Source organism: Aspergillus pseudoviridinutans (assembly GCF_018340605.1).
Source record: "Aspergillus pseudoviridinutans IFM 55266 DNA, scaffold_2, whole genome shotgun sequence".
Taxonomy (NCBI): Eukaryota; Fungi; Ascomycota; class Eurotiomycetes; order Eurotiales; family Aspergillaceae; genus Aspergillus; species Aspergillus pseudoviridinutans.
The window spans coordinates 200,280-219,724 of NW_025091282.1; the positions used below are offsets into that span (position 1 = coordinate 200,280).

A 19,445-nucleotide genomic window follows, 5' to 3' on the forward strand; every position below is an offset into this window, starting at 1 on the left:
GTAGTTGTAGTAGTTGTAGTAGTTGTAGTAGTTGTAGTAGTTGTAGTAGTTGTAGTAGTTGTAGTAGTTGTAGTAGTTGTAGTAGTTGTAGTAGTAGTGACAATAGCGGTAGTAGGAATCAAATATAGAGGCATCTGTCGGCGGAGGATTTGTGACTTCGCTGTAGTCCTCACACGCATTTGGATATGGAGACATGCATCCCGGCCCTGAGTCGACTTTACTACAAAGATGATACTTGTTATCCTGGTGATCCATATGTAATGTACTTCTGGTGAAGTTCTACATACCTAGGTCCATGCTGGCCGACAGCCAATGCTCCAAGTAGGAGTAGCATCGCAATGGCACAAGTTATGTAGATAGGGGCCGACTCCATGGTGACTCTAATATAAAGGCCACAAGGTTTGGATGAGGCCATGTCCATTTGGGAGTATTTTGAGGCCTCTACTAACTCAAGTGAGGAAGAATTGTTTTATAAAAGGCAAGGTTGTAGATTGGTACTCGACAAGAGAGTTGATGTCCGGAGGAAGGTGCACGAAGTATGTATATGTTTTGTGTGATCAACGACAAATCATAACATATTTCGCCCCCTCTCGTATGGCAAGCCATTGATCGGAACCGGAATAAGTAAACTGAGTTGAAAATTGAAATGTCGTGCGTGTACTAATCTATATCTAAATTTTCATCTCTGCCTTCCATGTTGGCGCAGCGAGACTTGGTATAAGTATGATATTACAATGCTATGAGTATAGGTAGTTGAAAGGTGACTGTTATTGTAAACATTAATAGCAAGTTTTAGTGAATAGCGCCTGCCCCAGCAAAGTATGTTGTACTTCCTGAAACTCAGTCGAGCACTACTAACTGGTTTAGCATCATGGTCATAGCCTCATAGGTTTCTTTTCTTTATCCACTAACTTTCATAATTGCTCTTGCTTTCATTTGCCATGAAGGCTTTAGTAAGGAAAACCTCTTTGTATTCACAGGTATAAAATTTCGTGCTCCTTTCTCCAAGCAACAAAGGCATAGATGGATGCCCCACTCTGGATGTAATATAGCTCGCCTACCTATCTCTCCTCATTTCCCCTTGGGGACAGAACCTTCTACGCAGATTCCTTTGCTTCTATCTCGTATGATACCGAGTCCCTTCCTTCTTCTCTCCAGACCAACTGATCTTCCCACCCTGTTCTTCTCTCTGCTTCTCAACTGCACTTTAATCAGCTTTATCCACCAGCACTCGATTCCCATGAGCCTTGCTCTTTCTAGCAAAGCTCTTGGTAAGGTCTTCGATGCGGTCCTATCCAGTTATCTATCCCTTCCAACTAAATACGAAAGCACACACTAACGTCTCATGGCTATACATTTAGGTTTGAAAGGACACCACTTGGTCTGCCATCCTCTTTGACGCCTCTACGATCGCTCGAACCGACACTCTTACAGCTATGTTCCTCTGATCTTGAAGCCGGCGCGGCCCCTCTGCCCAAAAAAGAGTGGACGAAACCGCCACGGGATGGCCATGATACCGTCTTCGCGCCCTAGCCAGGAAACAGTGGGATACGCCGCTACGTTCAGTGATATGGGGACGCGTCGTTTGCTCTCTTCAAGGTGGTTGCGATCGTTGCGATGATAGCCTTTTCGGCTTTCTTCACAATCCATATAATTTTTGCTGGTATTCAGACAGTAAGAGCATTGCTCTCAGACCGTTGTTTTGTGCAGGGACAGCGAAGTAAGGTTGATAGAGCCGATAAGAAGGACAGGAACAGTCACTAATGCCTATTGCAGTGGTAATGGACGCACGCGCCCTTATGTCACAGGGTTGAATCCTCCTCCATTTTTTCAATTGGGCGCCACGGGTCAACAAGGCCATCCAGGTCCGCCTAGCCCTCCAGGCCCTCCGCCACCACCAGCGGGTCCAGCAAGCTCCCCTACGGCCATCCCCCTGCCAGCAAGCCCCACTCCGCTGCGTCTTCCTCCCCCGGGTATGCCGGGGCAATTCTCGCCTCAGCATTTAGCGGGCAAGAGCCCATCGCCTCCAGGCTCGCCGCTTCGGGCTTCCGCTCGAAGCTCATCACGGGCTCCATCAAGGATTTCAAGGCATAGGGCCCTGTGACAGAGCGCACCATCAAGACGCAAGGGGTACCTACTCCCCAGTTAGGTGCCTGGACATCCTCTTCCTCTTGGCTCCCACTCTGGCTCTCAAGGCTCTGCCCCGGCCCCCTCTTCTGGCCCCCCCGGCTTCTTGCCGGCACAGTACTTCCTCCCCGCTACAGGCGGCAGGTCCTCCTCGCCCGCGCCCACCAGGGGCCGCCAGCTGGTCAAGCCGCACTTTAATCGCTATGCCGGAGCTTCGACAAGCGGATCACAGCCAAGGGCTGGCTCCGCGAGACACCGGGGGGTATCAAGCTTGCCGGCGCCCAAGAAGCGGGCTAAACTGTCACCAGGACAGTTTGTGTAGATATACATACATCCAGAGGTTCTTTTAAAATTTTTCTCTATAAAAAAAAAAGAATATTCATCTTTTCGTCTTTTTTGGGGGTTTTTCTGGTATGGGTGGGTGGTAGGGGGCTTTCTCCTGTACAATTACAGACCAAAAATAGTCCAAAGGACTAAATGCTTTACCTGACACATTCTCCCTATTAAAGATCATAAATTATGCCGTAGCTTTTGGAGAATGCCGGGATGGAATTTGACTTGATCCTGTAATTGAACACGCTCATGGAGGCTGAGGTTCAAGACGTAAGGCGAGCTAATAGGAGAAGACGGAAAAAGACAATTAATTTCTAAGTATTCCGGCCAACTAGAATTTACATTTCATGTATATAAAATTTCGATATACCTACTATATAAGCCTTTGATATCCATATTTTATGAATATTAGATATCTACTGATTGCTGGCATAGAGGGGAATAATCGTTTCTATCATAGTTTTCGGTACGAAAGCACACCTCAACAACGACAGTAACAATTATACTGGACACCGAGGTCAGCACGTCGGACCGTGACTACGCATACACCGGCTCGACTCTGTACAACACGCACGTCAGCACCACCGTTGCGGGCCCCGACAGCGAGAAGTCTCGGGTCAAGTCTCGGGTCCGCCGTGACTTGCAAAGGATCAACGATAGGGTGCTCGATGACCGAGGCGACTCAACGGAAGATATTGTGCCGAAAGGCGACGTGAAGCTCGGCAATATGGCCCACTGAGTATACCAGGAAACGACTATTGAGATCACTCATGAAGCTGCAGAGCCAGAGGAAGCTTTACGGAAGCCAAATCGATTCAGCAGAGCTGAAAAATGATTATCACCACCCACTCATCCAACGAAAGGGATATTGAATGGAGATTTCAGATTCAAATTAGTTTAATGATGACTATCATATACTTCATATACAATATTGATTTTTTACAACCATGTTAGGCCCTAGGCAATAGGCAGATGCTTAAGCAGAGAAACTGATATCTAAAAATAGTTGCAGAACAACTAAAAACACAGAAACACGCCCAGCTTTTCAATTTTCACCTAAAGCTACCTATTCTGGTTCCGATCAATGGCTTAGAGGGCTGCAAAATACGTCATGATTTGTTGTGGACCACAGGCAACATATACAACCTACTTCGTCTACCTTCCTCCAGATCACTCAATCAGCCAAGCCATCTACTCTCTGTTGTCGAGTATCAAGTTAATCTACAGACTACAACTTTGTCCCTTTTGTTAATACATTTCTTCCTCGGTTGTGCCTACAGAGGTCTCCAATCACTCCCGAGTCGAACGAGTAACGACCTCATCCGACTCGTGGCGTTCACATTAAAATCACCATGGAGACTCTCTTCATATTATTGGCTGGTATATGCGTACCAACGATACTTTGCCATATATACGCGATCCTATATATACGAAGGTATGTAGCGCTTCACGAGAAGTATATCGAATATGGATCACCGTCATAACAAGTAACTTATCTTTGTAGGTACAATGCCGCCGCTGCGTCGGGACGCATGACAGATCCATACGCCTACAAGACCTACAGCACAAATCCGCCGGCAGTGAATTACTACTATAATAACGGTTACCGCTGCTACTGCAACTGTTACTACAACAGCAGCCCCCAGACCGACAGCCAAGTCACAAATCCTCCGGCCTCGACGACTGAGAGCTCTGGACATCGCATCAGCCGTTCGAGTGAATATTCGAATACGTGTCAGGACTATAGCGAAGTGAAAAATCCTCCGTCTTCATCGACAGAGAGCTCTAGACATCGCAGCAGCCATTCGAGGCGTTCCGGGCATAAAAAGAAGACGCGTCCATTTTCCAGTCGTATCCCGAGTCCAGTGCGCTCTGCGGCTTCTAACTTAACAGCTGCAGCATCCTTGCATTCCTTAGCCCGGGGAAAGCAGCAAATGGACATGGTTCATCCCAGGGCCTCTATCTTGAAATCAGTCTACATGACGAGTTCAGCATCCAGAATACCTCGGCTGATCAACCAGGCAAGCCTGTACTGTCGGTCTCAGCCTAAGACAGTGACATTCGGGGAGACACGAGTGATTCTCATTTAAATCACAGAATAGACATCTGCACTACATTATGGTGTGTCATGAGTTTGAATTATGATCTTATGGCTAGCTACGTTGCTCTCATGTTTGTCCATCGTCCCTTACATACATTACTTGTCAAATCTTTCAACTTCCTCGTTCAGTCGTCAAAGCAAATACTGTGTCACTTCCTCTTCGATCAAGAATGTAGCGCCGTTCTGCTAGGATTGCTCTTGGACTTGCATTCTAATCTGTTTCTATGTTTGTTTATTACGTTCAAAGGTTGCTGAATAGGACAATGACCAGCTCATACAAGCAATTATCTCCATTTGGAGTCATAGGCATACAATGCCAAGCCTAATAGAAATCCGGCTTTCTTTTCCTGAGGAGTAATTAGTTCAAGTTAGTAGACAGATACCTCAAGGCATGAGTCTAGAGCCGCCATCATCGACTATGAATGTCCTTCCAGGTAAACAAAAGTCCAATGTGCTTGGATATGATCAACTCTTACAAGACTTGAATGGGCTTGTCATGGTATGATTCCCGATGTGCCTCGGACAAAGCCATAAAATAGGCATACATACAGGTGGCTGAGAGCATACGCCTCGTATTACTATTAGTCCTTCCATGCCGATTCGGAACGCTCAAAGCCTGGTCCTGCATCGACAGAATATTGCCCGTGCACCGAGCTCCCAAGAATAGTAACTAGCATGAAATCTACCACAGATAAGTTCCTATAGACAGGTGAGTTTGCACCACTATCAAGGGAAGAATTGTCTTCTAATGAACGCAAGGTTATCTCAGTGACATTCATATGACTTATGCAAGGCATCCTACGGCTCTGTTCTGATGCCTGCTACAGTGGACAAGGAGTAAAGAATTCTACAAGGTGCGGTAAAACAAGATTCTTATTGTACTAAGTAGTACATGAGGCAACACAGGTCTGTGCGACTAGCGCACCCTCCCGCCCATCCGGCCTATGTGCCCGGCGCCGAAGCGCAAAAACGAGAAAAACAAAACAAAAGAAAAAAGAAAAAAAAAAAAAAAAAAAAAAAATTGCCCCTTGTCAAACGGGCAGAATCGCCCCTTTCTGGCCGTCCCAACCATCATCGGGGGCCGAATCACGGCCGGCTGGGCTGTGCCCAGGCCGGTGTCGAAGGCCGGGGGGGGACTGGAGCCTCGCAGTGGTTCTTACGGTGTGCCGAAACCCACCGCCGCTGCTTGAGCTGGACTTGCTGGCCGTAGAAACTCGTTTGTCCGGGGCCGGGCTCGTTGCCTCTTTCGGCCCGGCCCGGGCCTTCGTGGCATGCTCAGTGGCGGGATTGTTGGCGGGATTGTTGGCGGCAGTGGTGGAGGAAGGAGGATTGGAGGGAGGAGGATCGGTGGGACCAGTGTTGTTGGCAGAGCCAACGCACTTGCAACCCTGGTTGCAAAGGTAGTAGTTTGTGACCGGGGCACTGTAATAGGCATGAGTTAGTTACTGTCCTTGATCTTGTGACACAGTCAAGGCATTTAATATCTGAACTCAGTACCTAGGTGCCTTGCGGAATATCTCCACAAGGATTGGAGAGTGGGACAGGATGTATAGGCCGCAGCACACAAAAAATCCGATCATAAAGTGGTTTCCATTGACCAAAATATCCCCCTTCAGGGGAGGCATTTGGATTGCGGTGGCCATTTTGGATAACTGCTTTAGAGGCGTGCGAAAATCTGGTAAAGTAACGATATGAAATGACAATTTTCCGACTTCCCTACGAGATCACGCGCGAAGGGTGGGAATTCTACAGTATTTAAGCTTACGGTGGAGCAACACTACTGCTAAGCGACATCTTCTCGCATCTATTGAACTGCATTGAATCTCGTTGATGATATTGAACGACAATGGGAGGTGGATAGCGACGACGAAGGTGAAACGCCGTCTCAATGACTTCAAACGATACCCCTGCACCATCGCGACGACCGACGGGAATCGAACTGATCAATCGGCATGTCACCGGCTCAAAGTCTTTTGAATGACGATGGATTCCATTGACGAATGATCAAAGGCCAATACAAGTCTTGAACAATGACTATGTATGGGCGCGGTGTTGTTCCTTGACATATGTTTTGGCTTAGCGTCGTTTCGGGACGAACCTTTATGAAGTCGGAATAGCATTACCAGGCAGCATTGTAGGTTGACTCCGAGTCACTCCCTGGGTATGTCTTACAGTGTACTGTATGACACTGGGACTGCATCCTATTGAGTAACATTGTTCCTTGAGAAGCGACAGTTAGTAATAAGAGCAAATTGTTCCTAAGTATGATTTTATGTGTAGCTACAGCAAAGGCCTTTGGCCTGATGGTCATCAGGGAGGTCAAACACATTTGTATTGCTGTCGATCCCAAGCTCTTTCCAGTCCGCGTTGCTCCACAGTGATAGACTTGGGAAAAGAAAGGGCATATACCCACGAAAATCTTCAATAGAATTGAACATCAAAGTCGCCGACAGAAGCACGTGAAATTTCGCGCTCAGCCAACTGACGGCTCGAGACTGGTTCAACACTGCATTTCTCAATCTGGACGCAATCTTTCAATTTATGAGGGCAATAATCGGGAACGGAAAGAATTGGCTCTCGAACTGGCAAATTGTGCTTGGTCAGCCAAGCTTTCACTGCTGCAGGGCCATGGCGCGAGTCCAGGGTCTGATGATAGGTGGTGATAACAACTGTGCGGCTATTGAGCGGCTTGCCATCGAGAAATTCAGGGTCCGCCGAAAGTCTCTCTCGATGCTTGGAACTCCGAAGTTCCGCCCCGTATATCGCCATAATATACCAATACTCGGAGATGTTGAGTGTTGAGGGATCTTTGCGAACTCAACGATCCACTGCATGATCAATCCGGGCGGCGCAACAACAAGAAAAGGACTCGCGTTTGGTGGAGAACTGCCCTCTTTTGCGCCTTCAGGACTTCATCTGAAAAAGGCTTTTCCAGCTTAGCCAAGGGGTACACATACCTTCAGTATGAATCCAACCGTCTCCCATGTCTTGCCCAGGCCGACGGTCTGGCCAAGGACTGTACCAGTTAGATTGGGTTTGGATCGAATCTCCAACAGGCCTACGATGGCTGCCGGCTGCCGGCTGCCAAAATTTGAGGACAGCACCGCAATTCATAAACCTCATTTATGGGTTCTCCGGCTTTCTAATGTTGAGATGCAGACAGGCCTCTTCATGGTTCTCGCGTTGGTAGGCGACATTTTGATGAAACTGCTCCAGGCTCTCCTCAGTAGGGACAATCATCCAAGATCCATAATCCTGGCGTCAATTTGCACTGTGAGTTCGCTTTCATACGCTAATACATTAACGTACTTGGAGCTATCGAAGGTGGATGCTGGCCTGGCGCCATTCTCACCCCCCGGGCTAGTTGATGGCGGGTCGAACTCCGTGTTTTCCTGAGTCGTGGGGTCAGTCTCGTGATCGGTGAGAGTAATCGCATCTGCAGTTGCCACCTCTGGGGCGAGTTCAACATATTTGAGTGCTCCAACGATGCGCCGAAACTTCCAGTAGGTCTCTGTCGGATCAAACACGTCCGGTTTCTTCCCTGCCTTCCATGGCGACACAGCAAGGCTTGGTATGTCGTCTTCTTCTTCGTCTTCGCTCAGCTGCACCTCGTCCTCACTCTCTACATCCTTGTCCTGGCTGCCTGTGTTCCCATGTATCATTGTCGTGCTGTTTGCTGATTGTCTGTCATCGCCCGGCTGCGCTCTACTCCTCATTGTGTCTCCATCATCCCTCGCCTTTTTGGTCTTTGATGGTCCATCTGATGACTTCGCCTTTCCCTTTCCTAGAGTGACACCCTCACCTAGATCATCTGTTAAGTCTCTTCTGCAAAAGGCTTTTTCAGGCTGGACCTAGAGCACATTACCTTGCTGTTTTGTTCCCATCACCGCCATCCCGCCATGTAGCTTTTCAATATGCAATGGTGCGTGGATCTCCACAAGCCAGCCCTTAAAGGGCCAGTCACTTCACATTAAAATGGAAGCGCGCAAGGTGGTCAGCTGCATCCCAGTCGTCCTTGTTTGGTCGTACGGTGCTGTACTTCTGCATGCGGTGCGCCTCACCATTGACCGTTCTGCTCTGTATCTCACTAATTCCCTTACCGCGCTTTTTGTCGTGTGTTTTACTCAAGTGATCATGGGATAGTTCTTGCCACTATGGTTGTACCATGTCGGATCTCAGCCACTCCAGCCACTCTTCCTTGCCTTGGAGGTTAAGGATAGCTTGGACTTCCTTCTTGGTGCATTCGACCTTTTTGGCCTTAGGCCTTTCATCTTTTTTGGTGTCATCTGGTGTGTCGGCAAAGTTAAACGCAAACTGCGGGTCATCGTTTGTTGATTCTGCTGTCATGATGAGAGTTGGAAAAGGGTTGTAGAAGACTGTGAACTCAGAGGAGGTGGAAGATGGAGAGTGGAAGGAGATGAGGCTGTCTACTTCTGTTTGTAGCTTGCATGTAGTAGGTGGATGAATAAACAACTTTTCAGCGATCGAGAGTGAATAGAGTCAAGGGTAGTGCATGGTAAGCATGAACTTAATTAATAGTACGAGAATAATGATATCTTCATTTATTCTCAACCATAGTTTTCTTTTCCTTTTCTTTCACATTACCTTTCTTTCAGATTATAAAGAGTCCTAATACTGTAATGGTGATCTTATAGTATTATATGGTTCTCTTTTAAGTCTTCGAGGATCAAAAATAGTGTCACTCTGGTTCTAAAACAATATCAAAATAAAGATAAATCAAAGTTTTATAGAAATATAAAATAGCAGTATACTGGAGTCATTGAAACTGCAGAGTCAGCCTTGCGGAGTTGATCAGGCTGTTGCACGATGACCGTTCAGGGCCAACTCTGGGATTTGATTGGAGGAGATCGCGTCTAGGGACCGACGAGAAAAATGATCTACATTGGATGACAGGGTCGGAAGGGACTCGGGAGGAATCCACCCATCTGCAGTTACGACGGTCTAGAGAATGAGATGGTAGATAGGGCCATTTCAAGTTATCGGATGTCGCCCGCCAAAATATATTTCTCCTGCATTCACAACCCTTTCGCTGCCAAAACAGCCCGACAGAGCCTCCTCCTCATATTCTCAACATGGATTCTCACCGACTGTTGAAGAGAAGGAGGCTGAGATCCAGAAGCTAAGCGCCCATGAAATACGAAGTCGACGTTTTTTCAAGAGGGTCAAAGTGGCTGGTGACCAGGCAGTGCGGCTGTGCAGCCCGAGGCATTCTTTGGTACGGTCAACTCTTGTTTAAAACGTCATGATCCGATATATTCGGTTCCATATTCAAAAATGCTAAGAAGAATAAAAGTGTGTGTCTCATCAACCCTACGATTTCTCTGGTGTTGTCAATCTGCTTCTCGCCCACAAATGGCGACTCTACGGGACATCATCGCGCGGGAGAAATTCTTAACTCTTTCAGACACCGAGGCAATCCATCTTTTTGCATCTTCGTTCCCGACAGAGCTCACTCATCTCCGAAATGCTAGTGCTACGGTTGAATCTGGCGCAAGCACGCCTCCCTGCTGCTTGGATGGAAAAACGCCATCCGCGCTGATCTACGGCGCAGAATTCGCAGAGGTCAACCGTACCCTGATCAGCATGCTGGCGCTCAAGTGGATCCTAGCGGACGACTACGAGACTTTCACACGCGGTCAATCAGAAGCAAAATTGGCGCGGGAGACATTCGAGCGCATGCAGGAGCAGATCACGCGGAATCTGCGCGACACTGACGACATCTACGCGTTACTAGTGGCAATCGTCATCGACGATATCGGCAAAGACTCTACTCTAGCCTTGACCGACGAGGCTGAAGCTGAAGCGAATCACTCCGAATTAGTCTATCATGCAGCGCGAGCAGATCGCATCCCGGCGCTGGCGGGTGTTCCCCAACGCGGCAGAGAAGCAATTCTGCAGAGCCTGCAGATCGGAAGCAAGCTTAATCTCTCGCAGTTGGTGCAGGGTGAGTGCGCGCCGGCGAGTCTCTCTGTGCTACGGTCGATGAGTGATGTTGAATGCGGATACGAGATGCGCGCGATGGTGACGCTCCTCGATGTCGCTGGCGCGGCTGCCCATCGCGATGCGAGGGGATGTGCAATGATGACCGAGTCGGTCTGCCGGGCTTATCTGCGCGCAATTGAAGTTGTTCGGGAGTTTATTCAAGGGAACATTCCGACTGAGCGCGCTTGCTATGACCGGATTCTGATGGATCGGGCGGAACTTCTCCACGAGAAAGGATTTGCTTCGCTTTCTGTTGAGAACGCCGAGGAACGAACGCTACTGCGGCTGCTCTGCATGGGCCGAGGTGATAGTCTAGAGTCGGCTGAGATGTTTCACACGGCGTTTCAGGCTCTACCAGAGTCTACCAGACGCCGACTGGTTGATGGGCTCATTGTAGATGGCATTGGCGACGGGGTGGCGATTGTCCCATACTACGCGCCAGGTCTGCTGGCCGAGGTTATGCGGAATGTCCACAACAAAGAGCGCAGTTGTATCGTTGCTGCGTTGTCTGCATTTCTGCGGTTTCTGGCGCGTGTATTTGAGGGTCCACGGCCTGGAGCAGACGGAATTCAAGAGCGCGACCTGTCGTTTGTCCAGGATGTAATCAAAAGCGGCAGATTTGTTGACGACCCATCTATCCTGGATACTGTCAAGCTGCCTTGGATGGCCTCGAAAGATATTATTGATCCACGCTTATGACTTGATGACACTGTACGATTTACGAGAACCCACGGTTACGCCTTGCAGAGGAATATAAGTGATGATGTATCTGATAGAAAACAATACGATAATCATAAAGTCGTGCTCATAGTGTCAGTCTAATTTTGTCGCCGGCGTCACACTCTCTGCGGCCTCCCGCATGAAGCGATCTTTGGCATCGACCGGATCCCACGTGGACCCGTCGTAGCAGTTCCTCAGAGCCTCCTGCAGCCATTTTCGCCAGGCGTCTGTCGACGGGGCGAGCTTGCTATTTTGAACCCACTCTATCCGTCCCGTCTCACGGATGGCATACCAAAGCGTCTCAGTGTAGCTTGGCATTCGCTTCGTCGGTCGCGCCTTGGGTGCAGCCCTCTTGATCTCATACCGGCTCATATCCCACGTCGACTTGCGGTGCATCATCAACGGCACCGCCCAGTACAAGATGTTGAGAATGATATACGCGATACCGATGGCCGTCTGCATCGTCCAGCCACAGTTGTTGAACAGAATCACGGAGGCCATGAGCAGGACCGTGCTGGTCCCCAGCAGCACCCGATGCCATGTATCGCCAAACACATACCGGCAAGTCTCCGTGCCCCCATATAGCTCCCGCGTGATCTCCTCGTTGCACCGGACTACCACAAACGCCCCGTGGCGCGAGGCGATCACGATATCACCCGGCGGGACCTTGGCGTCGGTCGGCCGGTGCGAGAGGACGGGGTACCATTCCGAGGAAAGACAGGCCAGACTGGTCGACAGCGACATGGTTACGAGCGCGATCATTGCAAGCCCATCGTGGATGAGACCAGCCCAGATGAAGAGAGCGATGGTCATGACCACGGAGATCCAGTTTACGACATTGAGAGCGCAGAATCTCTTCACGGGGATGTAGACTGGTTCCGCTACTCCATCTGTCAAGACTCGCGGTCGGAACCGCCGCTCCTCCGCCTCCTTCGACTCCTTTTGTGCGTAGTGGATGTCGTACACGCGGAACTCGTACGGCTGCAGCGTGGCGACATCGTGGATCACATCGGCGAAGAAGTTCAGTTCTGTGAGATGCAGTCCGGAATAGATGCCTGTGATGACGACGTCCTTGATGGAGGGGAGTCGAGCCGGTCGCTCTGTCTTGAGCACGGTCTGCGGGGCTGGGAGGAGGCGCGGGAGCCAGGCATACGAAGAGGCGGTGATGACCTGAACGTGTCGCTCAAGCGTCGATTCTCCAATGATGGCGAGGAGGCTGACGATGTCGAAGCGCCAGCCATCCTGCGCCGATTGACCGGCCGGCGGGAACCATGGCATTACTCCGTAGTCCGTACTGCCGTATGTGGTACAGAACCAGAAAGACAAAATGTCAGAAAGACTTTTGAAAGGGAATCAACTGACAGGCTGCGGGATTAGTCTTTTTTAGCCTGACGCCTATTTCTTGGCCTGTCCAGTCGACTAGCTGCCTATGGACAGAGGCTCGTATTCGAGCCTGGAATCCATTCGCTACCCTGTTGTGTTACCTGCACAACATTGATTCACTTCCAGGCGTCTATGGTACCAAGTGTCATGCAGATAGGTATCTCTACCAAATAATGCGAACAGATAAAACGTCCATTAAGAACAACCAAATGGAGAGTGTTCTTATCTGAGTAAAGGAAATGAATTCGACGGATTCCAGACGCTGGAACGATTTGTGATCAGGAATAGGTGTTGGTGCCGTACCGCTGTCGTGTCGTGTCAACAAGACGTAGATAGGTACTAACTCAAGCAAAACCCCTCAGTCATTCATTCTTCCTCGTTAGCAGTAGCAAAACAATACATGGCTACTTCCTTGTGGTATACAACTACATTTTGGAATAGTATTTTACAGGAATGCAATTAAAAGCTTCAGACACTTGTGGAGATGCCATGGTCAATGACGCATCACGTGACCAATGATCAGAAATCTAAGGCAACAAGGCAGTCATCCGATCCTTCCCGAAGTCAGCGCAAAATTTTGGAACGTGTCAGCCAATCATATGGAGTCACCTCATTATCTGATCTTGATGATCAGATTAGATAAATCCCATGATTTTGGGGATCCTAGATATCTTCATTCATCGTGCATCCATCTGTCCCGCCATGTCTTCCTATAATATTTGACGCTAATATTGTTAAAGTACTCGAGGTACCTGTGCCACCCCCATTCTCCTGATACCACTTCTCAATTCTTCAAGTGGGTCAACTCTGACTTCCGATAGTGGTCCGATCTGATGCCATACGGTCACCCTCCGCCAACTTCCTTTTTCTCCCCTCTTTTACTTCCTTATGGCCAGTCATGCTATTCCTCACCTGCCTAATAATCCTATCGCACCTGCAAAATGCTCTATCGCAGATCATTGCGCCAAATGAACGCTGTGTGACCGCTGTATACACAGCATACGACTATATTTCTTTCTCGGGACACCCCGATAAAGGCCTGTGGGCGCCACGATGCCGAAATCGGCTACGCATGCTATCAATTTACGCCGCTTCTGCCGCGTATTGCTCAGACGCGGAAAGAGAAACAGGTTTCGGACTGCTTGAGGCCCAATGTCGAGAATACGGCGGTGTAAACTTAATTCCCCGAGAGGAGTTTGCCGCGAATCTGTCGGATGAAGCGATTAGTCGGATGCGGGTCGTTGAATTTCGAGACTTGCCGAAGAAGGGACCTGTTGACACTCCTATTTTGATCTCCAAAGTGTACTACAGTCGAGTGTTCCGAACAATTGTGAGCATGCCAGGGTGGTTGATACGGGTCTCAAATGCTTACCGAAACAGGATGCCTGGCAATTTGAGCTTTGGTCGCACTATGCATTTGGGTAAGTAGTCGATTTGATGGAATCTTAGGGTAGAGCTGATGGGCTAGATACCTGGGATACGCGTATTGGGCCGTTGTGATCGCCGTCGGAACTCTACACAAACTGGCTCTCCATGCGATTTGTTCAAAGCGAGCGCGATCGCTGCCTTTTCTTACTTCGGTATTGTCGATATATGACTGGATACAAACCAATTTGATTATTCCTGCCCCCCTCGCATCGAGCAGACGTCGGCTGTTTTGGTGGACATTCCCAGGACGCATCCATGCGATCATTGTCTTCCTTTTCTGGATTCTGAGCATCGTGCTCTGCCTCGTCGGTTATCGAACCTTTTCGGACAATATCTAGTAAGTCCGCTAGTGATGTTGATCTGCATATGCTGACGGCTGCAGCTGGCCCGAAATATCGGCACAGCTCCTGCGGTATGTAGCGGATCGCACAGGGATTCTCTCCTTTGCCAATATACCTCTTTTATGGTTGTTCGCAGGCCGGAATAATATATTTCTCTGGGCGACTGGGTGGAGCTATTCGACTTTCAACATCTTCCATCGCCATGTGGCTTGGATAGCGACCCTTCAAGCGGCTGTACATACAATTTTGTACATTGTCTTGTTCATTCAAGGTGGGTTGTCCTGCTCACTTGCGTACCATCGCTTATGATTCCTCCAGCGGGAAATGCTTGGAAGAAGATGCAAAAGCCCTATCTTTTATGGGGAACACTGGTGAGCTAGTCTATTTCTTCGGGTAATTTCAATCKGTCAGCGGTCTCATTATCACAGGGGATGCTCGCCATGATATTGATCTTTCCATTTGCTGTGGACTGGTTTCGACGCAGGACCTATGAGACTTTCCTCGTCTTTCATATTCTCTTCTCTGTTGTCGCTCTTGTCGGTTGTTTCTAGTAAGTGCAACTTCCATGAAGAGGTCGACTCTAACAGTTTTAGTCACGTCATCATATTTGAAGATCACGAATATTGGTTCTATCTCTGGCCCGCCGTTGTGATATGGATATCTGATCGGATCTTGCGCTTGATTCGCATAGTCTACTGCAACTTGCATGTCCGACTAGGTTCCCACAGCCGTTTCCAATGTACAGAATGCGTCGCGACATACGACGGAGCTGCTGATATCATTCGCCTGGAGTTGATCCCTGGTTCAGGGCTGCAGCCAGCTCCAGGACAGTACTACTTTCTTTACCAACCCTTCCGACTCACAGGATGGGAAAGTCATCCATTCACACTGGGGTCGTGGTCATATGAAGATGGCGCACCTCCAGCTCCATGCCCCCGTAGGAAAAGCGATTGTGGCGACGTCTCGGAAATTCCTCTTCTTCCCGGCACTCCCAGTTTCAACTCAGACTACGGCTCAATCGACACCGCAGCCGACCTACTAGAGCGCAAACCGGCACTGCATTTCTGGATCCGACCCTATGACGGATGGACTCGCCATCTGCGCGATCAATGCTTGCAATCACCAACTCGGACAATCCAGCCAAACATCCTCCTTGAAGGACCATACGGCGAGCAATGTCCGCTCTGGAAGTACGAATCCGTCCTATTGATCGCAGGCGGGACTGGGATCGCCGCCGCGGTACCTTACATCCAGGATCACATCATCCGCTCTTCGACCGGCCAGACCTCGACGAAGGACATTCATCTAGTCTGGACCGCTCGGCAGTCAGCGCTCATGCGCGATATTGCGGGAAGAGAGTTGAAGCAGGCTCTTCGCAGGAAGGACTTGCGTGTCTCGTTTTATGTTACTCCTGAGACAATGTCTCAGGCTGAGATTATGGGTGGTGTGGAATTTATGTGCGGCCGACCCGACTTACAGGGGATAATTACAACTCATGCGGAAGAAGCGAGGCTTAGTAGTTCGTCTGTGGTGGTGTTGGTGTGCGGGCCTTCCGGGATGGCTGACCAAACGCGCGTGGCTGTGTATCAGGCTATGAGGCGGGGATGTCGATCACTTCGATATCTGGAGGAGTCTTTTGATTGGTGATTTCGGAGTTAKATACCTTAGACTTGGGCATATATTATGTGGATGATACATTATGAGCATATACGGACTAGATGTTCTTGAACATTGAATGTCTGGGACATGCGCGAGAAACGCAACTCAGAGTCTCAGATTATGAGACATATTCAACGATTGAATCGTCGCTTATCCAGCAGTCACATAAGTCGGTAACGACCAAAGCGAATCAAAGTCGGCGTATGCAGTAAGCAGACACAGCCTTATGAAATCTGACAAGCTGACAGCAAACATTCTTCTGGTTGGACGCTCCTGATTCCGCGGTTCGCGTCGATCATCTCCAAGCGGTTAGAGCAAGGATAAGCCATCACTCAAGACACTTAATATGAGCTTAGGTATGAGACATCTGAACACCGGAACAGCCGGTTATCCGTATTTCAGCTGATAGTGAAGGAGTTGGTACTACAAAGTCAGCCTCGCACTCCAGAAACCCCACCAGCCAACATCAGAAGTTGCGACTCGCAATGAGAACGACTTTATGATGATCTAAGTAGTAGACAAAATCTTCAAACCTTCTTAGATCAGGCGTCGCCGCGTCTTAAGCATAAACACGACCACGAGTTCGAGTACATACCATCCGTCTTCTCCGTTTACCATGATCCGCGACCAACTGKTTACACAGATGTCTCACAAGATTCAGCTTATCAGACAAAACGCCTTATAGATAATCCGCGAACACGTCAATCCTCCCTTGTTATATCCTCCACCATCAAAACCATTAGGCGTCATCATGAGACCATCCAAGAGATTAATTAGCTTTTCCCTCTTCTCTCTGGCTATTTCCCCCGTCTGCTCAACCTGCTACTACCCCAACGGCACCGCCGACGACAACTACCAACAATGCAACAGAGTCCAAGGCGTCAACGGCATGTGCTGCGCACTTGACCGCCCCAATTCTCCAGGCGGGCCGGACTCCAAGGGCTACACGGCGGACACCTGTCTAGAGAACGGACTGTGCCAGAACATCGTGAAAATGATGAGCACAGGCCAGATGGTCTACACCTACTGGCGGACTCTGTGCACCAGCACGGACTGGTCGACAAATGGGTGTTTGAACGTCTGCACTCAGGGCGATGTAATTATCCTCTGCAGATCTATGACAGCAGCATAGCTAATGGCTATTGGCTAGGTCTATCCGGGGCATACTGTCCCGCTGACGCCGTGCGAGAATACCCCAGATTCGAGGACGTGGTGCTGTGGGCAGAATAACACCGCATGCTGTGGGACGTCAGAGGCGATCACACTTGCGCCGACCCTGGCGGTGGGGCTTTTGGCGTCGACGTCGACGACGGCATCTACCTCTGTTAGTATGGTAGCTCCCTCGAGCTCTTCTTCTGCCACGACAGTGGCCTCAGTACCTTCAACATCGACACCGGCCTCTGCATCGCAGCCAAGCGATTCCTCCCTGTCAACAGGAGCAAAAGCAGGAATTGGGATTGGTGTGGGTTTGGGATCGGTAGCTGTCTTTGGTGCGTTGGCCGTTCTCCTCGTCAGATGGCGAAGGCGGGTGACTTCGAGGAGGCCGTACGCCTTCAGCGGTGTGGAGATTATCTCACGAGGCCGGGTGCATGAGAAACCAGCCGATGGACCGCAGACAAGACATGAGCTGTCAGGCCAGAATGTAGTGGAAGCGGAAGGAGAGAGTCCTGTTGTCGGTGTGGGTAATAAGCCTGGAGCTTTCACCACGTAGCTGTAGGAGAGTGGCGATGGTGGAGTCGATGATTCTTCGTTCAACAGAAGCAAGGCATAAAGAGACTAATAGTAATAGGAGGTGTATACGAGCAGCGACTGTAGGTATGCAGATCTTCATGGCCTTTTCCAAGGCATAGGCAGACTCATCTGAGTCATGGCAGAGCTGGACACATCCGAATGCATTGGACTTTTGTTCACCTGCTCTAGACTCATGTCATCGAGGGATCTGTCTACTGAATTGAATTGCTATGACAATTAGATAGTCCTTAGGAAAAGAAAACTTGTTTTCCTTAGGCTCAGCATTGTACGTCTATGAAGCACCAAATTCCAAGGGCGATGATCGCTCGTATGAGCTGGTCCTTGTCCTATCCAACCATTTGAACGCAGTAAACGAACCTCGAAATTGACTAGAAGCAGATAGCAAATAAATCCGGGGAAATCGGGAATATAGAGATCGTCAGACAAGAAGGCAACTCAGACGACAGAGGTCATGTGTACGACAGTCCTTGTTTCCTGCTGGGTGGTTGTTGATAGAGATCAACAGTACGTAGTAAGGACCTCAATCTAATGACCTTACATTTTTTTTGGAGCAGACGAATGATCCTATTTCCTGATGGTCACTACGCTGAACTACGGAATAGAGTACTTTGCACTTGTTCTCCGCTGTGATGATTAAAGGGAAACATTAGATGTTGAACATCTGCTGCAATATTATTTCTACCAGCTAGAAAGGATTACCCTGATTAGCCCAGCAATTTGAGTCCATTTAGCAATAATAAACACCCCCTTGTAGCTCTTTTAAGTTAGAGACTGGCGGCAACGAGATTAAGGCCTGAGGGTATGGCAGCTAGGCAACCGAACCTAGCTCTGTCGATCCTGAGAAATAGAGTTCGCACATCTGGGGTTCTTCCAAGACTCTTTCTACGTATGAACTTTGTATCCTCCCCAACAAGTTCCGTCTTATCATTTTGTTTGAAATGTGAGGTAAAGGGTTGCCAACCTGAGGTCAAACTGATGATCTCGCTGTTATGAACTCTTTGAGCTACGTCATATAGAGCAGACTACAGAGTACCTCACGGGGAGTACGATCTGAATTACCAAGATGCGCCGAGAATAGACTGGTCAAGACGGTGAGCATTGCCGATCATAAAGCTAAATAGGTACGGAGTGGACTTGTCATTTCTCTGACGTCCAGGGCCTTGTTTATGCTGAGTTGGCGTACCACTAACCCAAGCCAAGGTTATTGCTTTTTCTATGGGACAAGCAGGGACGCTGTTCCTGCTTTGTAGCGTACATCGGTGACTTTGAGACGAACACTCATTTTACTATTTTGCAAACTAAGACTATTCTACGATGCAATTTCCACAAAACACGAGGTATAATAATCTCGAAACATACAATTAGAAACAAAGTAAGGGCCGAAAGCTTAGGCAGTGTAGCATGGAGAAGTTTACTGAGAACACAAAATTAGCTCTCAAGTAGAGGCTGCAAGGGATAGAGGAACTATTAGATGCAGGGGCCTCACCAGACACATGGCTTGCCTGGTGCTAGGCTACTTGGCTTGATTGCCGACGAGCAGGCCTGATTAAACGGGGAGAAACAGCTCAACAAATTCCAAGACATAAATCCACTAGTTA

General features: G+C 49.0%; 7 protein-coding genes across 7 annotated transcripts; 4 read left to right on the forward strand and 3 right to left on the reverse strand.

Annotated features, from left to right (window-relative positions):
- Positions 1–2,709: 2,709 nt before the first annotated feature.
- Positions 2,710–3,199, forward strand: Asppvi_002124 (uncharacterized protein; the record flags this gene model as incomplete). The annotated part of the gene is made up of 2 exons (XM_043298117.1): positions 2,710–2,730; positions 2,921–3,199. 2 exons carry the CDS (start codon positions 2,710–2,712, stop codon positions 3,197–3,199), a joined length of 300 nt encoding a protein of 99 aa, XP_043154052.1.
- A 2,393-nt stretch (positions 3,200–5,592) lies between these two features.
- Positions 5,593–6,204, reverse strand: Asppvi_002125 (uncharacterized protein; the record flags this gene model as incomplete). The annotated part of the gene is made up of 2 exons (XM_043298118.1): positions 5,593–5,983; positions 6,059–6,204. 2 exons carry the CDS (start codon positions 6,202–6,204, stop codon positions 5,593–5,595), a joined length of 537 nt encoding a protein of 178 aa, XP_043154053.1.
- A 1,593-nt stretch (positions 6,205–7,797) lies between these two features.
- Positions 7,798–8,908, reverse strand: Asppvi_002126 (uncharacterized protein; the record flags this gene model as incomplete). Its single annotated transcript, XM_043298119.1, has 4 exons — positions 7,798–8,363; positions 8,427–8,508; positions 8,591–8,665; positions 8,726–8,908. The coding sequence occupies 4 exons, from the start codon at positions 8,906–8,908 to the stop codon at positions 7,798–7,800; spliced, it is 906 nt and encodes a 301-aa protein (XP_043154054.1).
- A 1,026-nt stretch (positions 8,909–9,934) lies between these two features.
- On the forward strand, positions 9,935–11,263 carry Asppvi_002127 (uncharacterized protein; the record flags this gene model as incomplete). Its single annotated transcript, XM_043298120.1, has 1 exon — positions 9,935–11,263. One exon carries the CDS (start codon positions 9,935–9,937, stop codon positions 11,261–11,263), a length of 1,329 nt encoding a protein of 442 aa, XP_043154055.1.
- Positions 11,264–11,377: 114 nt separating this feature from the next.
- On the reverse strand, positions 11,378–12,562 carry Asppvi_002128 (uncharacterized protein; the record flags this gene model as incomplete). The annotated part of the gene is made up of 1 exon (XM_043298121.1): positions 11,378–12,562. The coding sequence occupies one exon, from the start codon at positions 12,560–12,562 to the stop codon at positions 11,378–11,380; it is 1,185 nt and encodes a 394-aa protein (XP_043154056.1).
- A 1,003-nt stretch (positions 12,563–13,565) lies between these two features.
- Asppvi_002129 (NADPH oxidase family protein) lies at positions 13,566–16,083 on the forward strand (the record flags this gene model as incomplete). The annotated part of the gene is made up of 6 exons (XM_043298122.1): positions 13,566–13,997; positions 14,048–14,088; positions 14,136–14,432; positions 14,478–14,507; positions 14,921–14,986; positions 15,030–16,083. 6 exons carry the CDS (start codon positions 13,566–13,568, stop codon positions 16,081–16,083), a joined length of 1,920 nt encoding a protein of 639 aa, XP_043154057.1.
- Positions 16,084–16,846: 763 nt separating this feature from the next.
- Asppvi_002130 (uncharacterized protein) lies at positions 16,847–17,806 on the forward strand (the record flags this gene model as incomplete). Its single annotated transcript, XM_043298123.1, has 2 exons — positions 16,847–17,191; positions 17,246–17,806. 2 exons carry the CDS (start codon positions 16,847–16,849, stop codon positions 17,804–17,806), a joined length of 906 nt encoding a protein of 301 aa, XP_043154058.1.
- Between the last annotated feature and the right edge of the window lie 1,639 nt (positions 17,807–19,445).